Source organism: Notothenia rossii (genome assembly GCF_949606895.1).
Source record: "Notothenia rossii genome assembly, chromosome: 1".
NCBI classification, from domain to species: Eukaryota; Metazoa; Chordata; class Actinopteri; order Perciformes; family Nototheniidae; genus Notothenia; species Notothenia rossii.
Genome location: NC_136912.1, coordinates 9,699,525 through 9,708,791, shown reverse-complemented (window position 1 = coordinate 9,708,791; position 9,267 = coordinate 9,699,525). Strand labels below are relative to the sequence as shown.

At 37.9% G+C, this 9,267-nt stretch overlaps 1 protein-coding gene across 1 annotated transcript; it reads left to right on the top strand.

Moving 5' to 3' along the window:
- The first annotated feature begins 532 nt into the window (after window positions 1–532).
- Window positions 533–8,869, top strand: pgap4 (post-GPI attachment to proteins GalNAc transferase 4). The gene is made up of 2 exons (XM_079673905.1): window positions 533–593; window positions 3,351–8,869. Exon 2 carries the CDS (start codon window positions 3,568–3,570, stop codon window positions 4,756–4,758), a length of 1,191 nt encoding a protein of 396 aa, XP_079530031.1. The 5' UTR covers window positions 533–593; window positions 3,351–3,567; the 3' UTR covers window positions 4,759–8,869.
- Window positions 8,870–9,267: the final 398 nt, after the last annotated feature.

Below are 9,267 nucleotides of genomic sequence, written 5' to 3'. Positions count from 1 at the left end.
AAAGATGATATTAGTCATTTAGATAACTTGTGTCCTCAATTACCATGGGATTACTGAAACTACCATGCATTTAAGAAAATGGTAGAAATTAATCTAATCTGAATTTTGAAGCATTCCTTTAGATCCCCTCCCTCTAAATATATCAATAAACATTAGAAAGTGATGCTCCTGACTACCATACAAGTTTAAGAAGATAATATTGGTTTTAAAGAATTCAAAGCTATAAATAAACAGCAACAGGCTCTTTAACCAAGGCACTGTTAGCCTAACATGTATACTAGTTGTTCACACTAATCCTAATATTATCACTTAACATTAGCAAATTCTATTTTATTTTTAAAAACATATTGATTTAAATACATACACATATCGATTTGTTGTATAAATATTGCAAATCAAAACCTTTATTCACTAATAATTACCAAAAATCGTAGTTCTATCTCCTGTTATCAATGCATTCCCATTGCTCGCCATGAACTTCCGGGGAACGATCCTCGTCTACATGAACCACGTGACGATAACCGTTTATGGACTTCCGTTGTCGTAACTCTTCTATCTAGCGGCCAGCAAACAGCAGCTACTTCCAACTCACCGTGAGTCTACTTCTCCTGTTATTATATCCTGAAATACTCCATTACACTTCACATTGTTTCACCAGAATGTCTGTGTGTATATCTGCTATGCTGTTGCCAAACCCCCTTTCTTATGTCAGAGTTTATTCAGCAGGACGATGGTCTTTTATCTAACATTGTGGACACATTGTACCGGAAACGTCCTAATACAAAATTACTGTCTGATCTAATATAACTGTAATGTGATAATCGGTGGTAGGATTAATGTGGTGATTCATTAGCATTATGCTGTCGTCCGTTTTCATTGTTGTTGTGTATTCAGAAACACGCGTCAGCTTAATGTAGCGTACTTGTGGCTTTAAAAGAAATTAAATACCTTATAATAAACAGACTTTAAAGGTAGGTGTGTGTGAAATAGCTGGAGGGCACATATTCTTAAGAGTTAGATCAATTATAGGTTTAAAACCCGTATGTCTGTCCCCTTTTAAAGGACATGTTAACATGTTTTTATCTTAAGGGAGCTAGCCTATGAGTTCACAGGGTCCACATTTTTAAGAGACTTGTAAAATAGGTTCAACAAGGACATGGATGTTGTAAATGCAGCTTCAATAGTAAAAGGATCCATTCAGCGACTGTAGGGATACCAATGTTTAAAGTCAAGAAATACTATCTTGCCCATGGCCTTCAAACCTTAATGCCATATCCTGTATAGGTGATTTCAACATGTTAGCCCTGGGGAATACCTAGTATTAGGAAAGGAAACAAAGCACCCTGGGAGCATACATACCCTCTTATCTTAAGCACACACTCATATGAATGACAGAAGAGTTGTGGTGTAATTCCTCCCCCTTTTCAAACTGACTGATGAGATTATTTCCCAATTGTTGACATGTTTCTCGTCATTGTGCAAAGGCTACTGTGACGAAGAAGTCTAACCAGAAATACATAAAACAGTCTAAAGGAGGGTGTACCTATTGTTTAGGGCAGGCAAGGCAAGGCAAGGCAAGTGTATTTATATAGCACCTTTCAACACAAGGCAATTCAAAGTGCTTTACAAAAAATGAAAGACATTAAGAAAATAGCATTTAAAATCAGTCATTAAAAAGAAAAGATAATAAAATAAACATTAAAAGAAAAAATGCATGTAACGCTTAGCTGCAAAGGTGTCCGTAAGCAAGGCATTAAACCCCCAACTATATGGTGGTCCCATGACATATCTAAGCTGCCATGTTTATTATTGTAGCGTTATGTGATCAAATATACATGACATGTTTTTTTTAACATTAAGACTGTACTTCCATTTTATGTTAACTCCATTAATCCTGTTTTTGTCAGTTTTGGAATATCACCAAATCCAATATATGTGTCCATTCTCCGATCTTGCGAAAGTTGATCACGCTTTTGTTTCAACACGTCTCAACAATTGCCACTTCCTGCACACACGTATCTTTTCACTTAAAATGCTGCAGCTCAGAACTTAACTCTGAAAACATGTGACCAAATGACACCTATTTAAGCTACTGTACTTTACCTTTACTTCCTGTGTTTTTTAGATTTTAATATATATATATAAAACCCTATCTGGGTTAGCATCTCCTTATATTTATATATCCTGTTGTTCATTCCAAAGTCACCGCTAAAAATGTAAGCTAACAACTGTGCACTTTTTGTTGGAGCTTCAAGACTTTGGAAAGGCCCTGTCTGAGGAAATCAGGCTTGCTGAATTAATGCATATTCAAAACACACTTGTATAAAACTGCTTTGAAGCTGTTATATTTGTTTATTTAAATCCAAAAACCACTACCCTCTTTATTCCTCCGTTATCTAGCCATCTTTACAAAACGTAATATTCCTTAATTAATGCTTACTAACGGAGCCTTATTATGCTTTTGGGGTTATCCCTTTCCTGTAGTGTGTTATGTAGATTTGTGTGCATTTAAATAGCCTGCAGAGGCTAACATTTCTGTGTTCCCTCCCCCCTCGTTTGTTTCACGGCCTGTCTGAAAATGAGCATAGTAGGGCCCCTTTAAAAAAAAAAACTCCTTGGTTTGGCATTCCCCTCCCCCTTCCTTTTTTACTTGTTTCAAACTAAATCTTCTACTTACAACACCAAATCTGCTCTCCGTATCCTGTGGAAAGTTCCCAAAACAAGTACAGTATTCAGTCGGTCCTCTCCCTGGTCTGCTGCAGCCACAACTTGAGCAATCTGCAAAAAATACTGAAACTAGACGTTTTTATCCCTAAGTCAGCCTTTAAGAACTCTATTATGGCCATTCTTGTTGATATAGCTTCCCTAACCACTGAAGTTATCTAACGTGTGTCTGTCTGCTACTTAACGTGGTTCTATGCATGTTCTTGTTCGCTGTTTCTGTTTTGTATCGCTTGTCTTTCTGCTTGTGTACGCTGCTCTTGTTGGTTTGCTATGTCACCTGATGTTGCTGTTTACTACTGACAAATGTTGTATACCAGTCTGCAGGTCTTTCACGTAACCATTGTTGTGATTGAATATCAGTAAAACAATGTCCTGTCAACCATATGATTGTTTTTACATCCGTTTTTTGTATTTGCTTGCTTTATAGATAAAGTTATTATTACTATAGAATATAGCCAAAATCCACATAAGAAAAGTATGAAAATGGTTATGAAAGACAGGGTTATTCTTTTCCACGGGATATGATTTTGATCTGTAGCCTGGGGCTGTGGGTTTCCATGTTTACTGCAAATGAACATCAGTTGATAACAATTACTGAGAAAACGTCCTCTTTTCTCTTTCTCCAGACGCCAGAGCTGAGGCACGGGATCCAACGCTGAGCTGAAACTCACATCGATGTTTACAAGAAGACATGGCAACACCTGATCGTTCTCCACACAGCCCTCAGTTCATCAGGTTTCACCGCTGAGGGTTTTTCTAAAGCAAGCTTCCTGTTGGGACGACGCAAATGTTGACCTGAACCTCTTATTTTCATTTGTGTGCTTCCAGCCGCATATTACATCAATGCCTCGATGGAAAACGCTGTTCAGTCAACACTTGCGATGGTCCAACACCGTCACTCAAGCGCTGGTCCTGTCCGTCATCACGTTTTGCGTCATCCTCCCTTTGTGCTGCCATCGCCTGCTTTACTCTTACTACTTCATCAAGACTATGTACCTGGACTCCATGAGTGAGGAGGTCCTGCACGAAGGCCTTGTCCGAGGCCAGGACGCGCTTCAGTTCTGGCAGAGCACTTCCGCCACAGCATCGTCCAGGTTCAACGACATCGCCCAGAACCCCGAGCTGCTGGTTATCGTGGTTTCAGTGCAACGAAATGAGGGGCGGGACTTCCACTACCTGCTGCAGGTGATGCGACAGATGAGCGGCCTTCTGGAAAGCTGTGGATCGCAGCGGTGTGCAGAGGTGTTGGTCTGCGATGTGGAAAGCGGTCCACAGGAAAACCAAGATGCCAAGATTCTCGAGGACTACTTCAAGGTGATCCGGCGTTCCCCTCTGGAGAAGCGGAGGAACAGGGATTCAGTCAACACCTTCGAGAGGGAGAAGAGAGACTACGTGTTTTGTCTCCGCAAGGGATGGGAGCTGGTGCAGCCCAAGAACATAGTGGTCCTGGAGGACGACGCTTTGCCCAAACAGGACTTCTTCACCGTGGTAAAGCACCTGCTGTCCCGTACGTTTGCCTTCCAGACTCTCTACGTGAAGTTGTATCACCCGGAGAGGCTGCAGCGATACTGGAACCCCGAGCCTTACCGTATCCTGGAGTGGGTCGGACTCGGACTTGTTGGAGCGACGGTTCTTCTCCTCAGCTTTTCTTACTGGAACCCCTGCTCCTTCTCCTTCACGCTGTCGGTCACCCATCTCCTCTTCTTCACCCTCTACTTCATGGCTGCCATCGAGCTTCTGGGGCGGCACTACCTGCTGGAGGTTCGGAGGTTTTCCCCGCAGCTCTACGCCGTCTCCCCGGCCACGGAGTGCTGCACGCCGGCCATGCTCTTCCCCGGAAACTCCTCGCTCAGGGCGGCGGAGTATCTGGACGGCTCGTTCTGCGCCAAGGGGAACGCCAAAGACATTGTTCTGTATCAGATGGCGAGGACGATCCCCGGGGAAAGGGCTCACAGCGTGGAGCCCAACCTCATCAACCACATCGGGGCCTTTTCCTCGGTCAGGGGCAACCCGTTAAAGCCCAGACTGCTGTGAAAATGGAGGCTGGATTTCAGCAGGTTTCTCCTAACTTGGTTCTACTTTTCCTTTCTGCTGTGTCTCCTGCCAGACTCTTCATACATTCGAAGACAACGCTCAGAGAATATTGGTTTTGTGATTTGCAGGAGGGAAGTCAACAAGGCTCCAGGAGGAGATATGTTTGATTTGGTTGGTATGTTTTCTATTTTTAGATGTGAAGGTTGCAATTTACGGCTTGTGAAGTGATTACACGTATAAATGTGTTCACCAGCAAATCACATGAACCACTTTAACTGAGCTTTGTTTACAAGTAGAGACCAATCACCATATCATCAGTGTTGGAAATCTTCTTTAATCACTTTTCTGTCCTTCAGGGTTTGAGGTTCTAAATGTTTATCTACTGCCTGGGGTCATGAACTATTTAAAAAAGCAAAAAATAATTATCAGATGCTGTCAATTTCTGTCAAAGAGCATAAAGATCGATTTGCTTACCAGGTTTTCATGGATATGATGGAAATGGTGTGATTATTAAAGGATTCATGCACTGTTTGGACACCCAAACCTTTTTAAAACTAGGGTTGGTGGACAATAGCATTTCATAACTTATAGAATTGCTGCACATCAATCAACATACTTTATTAATCCCATGGGGAAATTTCGTTTTTTGACATTTGCACTACCATTGAACAAAAAAAAAACATATTTATATAGACATAAGTTGAATTAAAAAATATGCAATAAGTCCGTTGGTGCAATTTAGACACGCAATTCATAGTTTAACTTTGTATGGTTTTTCAGATTGAGTCGACCATATGATATCGTGTGCAGACCGCGGCTCATTTACTACTGTTTTGACTAACACTTGTGTTGCTGGATATACTAACGATATGGATGCTGGGTTGGCTAAAGTTGCATAAACGCTGGATATTCGAATGTTAAATGTTTGCTGGATCTACTAACTGTGTTCACACCAAACAAGAAGCCACATTTTTGCTCGCGATTAGACACAAAGTCAATGCAATAGACACGTTGGACGAGGTGAATGGCGCGGTTTGCTCAGGACACGAGGAAGTGCAATGTGGAGTGTGAATTTTATATGGGTGGTTCTCAAGAAAACTACGAGTACCACAGGCCAGCATTTAACGGTTTTAGAATAGGCTTGTTCTTAATTAACACTCGTTGATCTAAGGGTGAAAAGAGTTAGGAGGTATGTAGTTTGGGATGTTAGCATCTGAGCTTCACAGGTCATAACCATATCAGAAGTTCATTGTGAGTTTTATTTTGTAAAACTAACTTTTCTCACTGGTTTTAAACATCCCTGATACCAATCAGACATTCAAACACCACATCAGCCTACTTTCAGAAATCTGGAAATCTTTATCTTTCTTAGAACAGGTTAAGTTGACTTTTCAGTCAGCTGCGTCATGTTTGGAATCAGGAAGTTGTATTTCAAAAACAAAACAATGAACAAATCCTTTAGGAGATAAATGTAAGGAAGAAAGTCTGCATGCCTTAGCAGTCTTTCTAATCCAGGATTCACTGATAGAATCTTAATAATGTTTGAGGACAAGATGATATCTTAATTTTCTGATTATGACCCTTTACCTTCAACATTGTTTTTGTGCTTTCATTATATGAAAAATGGTGAACTTACACACATCTTTACTTGATTTAAGGATGAAAAGAGATAACATTTCTCACTGGGTTTAAAGAACATCCCTGAGTGATTAACAATGAGACTCTTAAACACCACATCAGCCTATTTTCCGAAATGTGGAAACGTTCAGTTCGTCTTTATCTGTCTGTGTTAGTAAGCACGGCTTCTGTCTATTGTAGGTAGTGTCGGTCTTGGTTATGTCGGGTTTGGGATCAGGAAATTGTAATATTGTTGTGGAAGAAGGACAGTTAACGAATGTTTTAGGAAATACATTTAAGGGAGAATGGCTGCATGCCTTAGCAGTCACTGATACAACCTCAATAATGTTTGAGGACAAGATGAGATCTTGATTTTCTAATTATGGTCTTTTACCTTCAACATTGTTTTTTGTACTTTCATTATATGAACAGAGATTTTATAAAAAAAATATTGAGCAGTCATATGATTACACACGTCTTTGTGGTTCAACAGAATATGGTAAAGCAATATTACATTGTGACGGTATTGCTGTTGGAGATACAGTAAGTCTTCAAAAGCAGAACCACATTGATAGTACCTCAAAATGTACGTTTAGTAGTGCAGCAGTGACACGAAGAAACCTTCATACTGAAAAATGAAGCGCTTCATATCAACCTTTTACTTTACCTTGTCTGTCAAGCTTGATGTTGTCATACGCCGTTTGTTTACAACGAAAAATGGGGAAGATTTACCTTCAAAACCTATTTCTTTTGTAAACAATGGGTCTTTTGAGAGCAGACAAAAGCAGGATCTCATTATCTGATATTAGAACTGCCACTGGCAGATTTTACAGCATTTTATTGTATTCCAGCTGACAGAATCTGGTAATAAAAAGTCTGTATTATGCTTATTAGATTTACTGTATGTAGGCTACTATTGCTTGTATTATCACGTTATCACTTTAAACCTTAAAAGAGAATAAACTTTGAGTAACAGAACCGTTTGCAATGGGCCTGGCTGGTTGCTGCAAAATAAATGCCCCAAATCAAAAAAATATAAAAAATGAGCCGCTAATGTTAGCTTAACGTTAGCTTAATGTTAGCTTATTCTTAGCTTAATCTTGGCTTAATGTTAGCGTAACATTAGCCAAAAGTTAGCTTAATGTTAGCTTAATTTTTAGCTTAATGTTAGTTTATAGTTTGCATTCATTTTGGTCTAATGTTGGATATACTGTACCATACAGACATGAGTGGTATCAATCTGACTCTATACGAGTAGTATATACAAGTAAATATATGATATTCAGACATTTATCATTTTACCACTTTACCATGTTGGAGATAAGCAAACAAAAATAATGTTTTTTATAAATGTGGAAATTCAAAGATATGCTGGAGAATCAATTAATTTGCCTCAAAGAGTTTCACAGATTCATTTTTTTCGGACCGAATGTTCAACTCATCCAGCAGTATGTTTACAAAGAGAATTATTAATAATAAAAGTCAACCTAATTTATATACTACCAAATTATAACTTGGGTCAACCCATGACACTTTGAATATGTCTTGATCGTACTATTAACTAGAATATATAAAAAGCATTCATACTAAATATTGTTTATGAAATCTCTCAACTGTAAACTATATATAATTCAGATTTTATTTTGGCACCTTATATTGATCATAAACATTATTTGTTACAGCTTGCCTTATTTCTGACTGATAACATTTAAATTGCACTTTATTTAAAGAGTGACTATATAAGAGAAATACACAGTTTTAATTATTTTATAGAATAAATAAATACAAAATAGTTTGATATGATTGTTAGAATAAAATATATTAGTTTATTATAAATTAAATATCTCCTCGAACTTCAGTGTATATTTTACTTTGTGATGGTTTATTCAGATACTTTATCAGATCAGCTGAAGCTCAAATTAAATCATTTTATATAAAGTGTTAAGTTCCTACACGCTGTTTGCTGCTAATGTATCTGCAGAGGGGATATGCTTCAATGCTTATATTTAAATTTAAGGATTTAAAAAAAAAAGGGTTTAGGGTTTCATTTTGTGATTTCTGCCTTTATATGTATTTTATTGTGTGAAGTAATCATCCAAATGTGTCCATCCTCTTCACCTTAACATTTAACATGAAGTTTTATTCAAGATTTTCAATATTTGTGTTCTGTGTGTTTGGTGTGTATTTTCTGTCCCATCACTTTGTTTCATGTTAATAACATCTAAGGACATTTATACTTTATGTACAATTTGAATGTAAACATCAAATGATCATCCATTATTTCTGAAAGCTCCAATGAACCAAAGATGGATTACAACTTCTCTATATATATATAAATATATATTATATATTGGTGAAATCGGACATTTTTTCTGGTGACTGAAGGGTGGTGCAAATCACATATTGTTTTTGTGTTCAATATACCTTTTCAAGTGTTTCTGTTTATATTTGTTTCTACATTTAAACCACAATAAATCACAACGTTTGAAATGTCTTGGTTGTCTGGAAGTTTTTATTGGAGTAGATTAGATTAGACTAGACTAGTAAAATGTATTGTCCTTATACAAGTAAAATGAGAAGAGTAAAGATACTCCTTTTAAGGTGCCATCAAAACATTCAGAATAGACAACAGACAACAAAGACACGCAGAAGAAGAAGAAGCATTCATACATACATACAATAATAACAAAATAAAGTGCAGGAAATAATCCAATTCATGTATGTGTGTATAATAAATAAGTCGGGGTCGTCCCCTGAACAAAAAATCTTGGGGTTTTCCCTTTGCTGCAATGTGTTGTATAGTTTGTTGTGATATTCATAACGAGACAATCATATGTGTGTGAGTGCATGACAAGTAGGCAAGCCAGCAATAAGAAATAAAGTTAAAATAGA

Excerpts from the sequence above, each read along its gene's own strand:
- pgap4 (XM_079673905.1), top strand. The coding sequence starts at position 3,568 with ATGCCTCGATGGAAAACGCTGTTCAGTCAACACTTGCGATGGTCCAAC.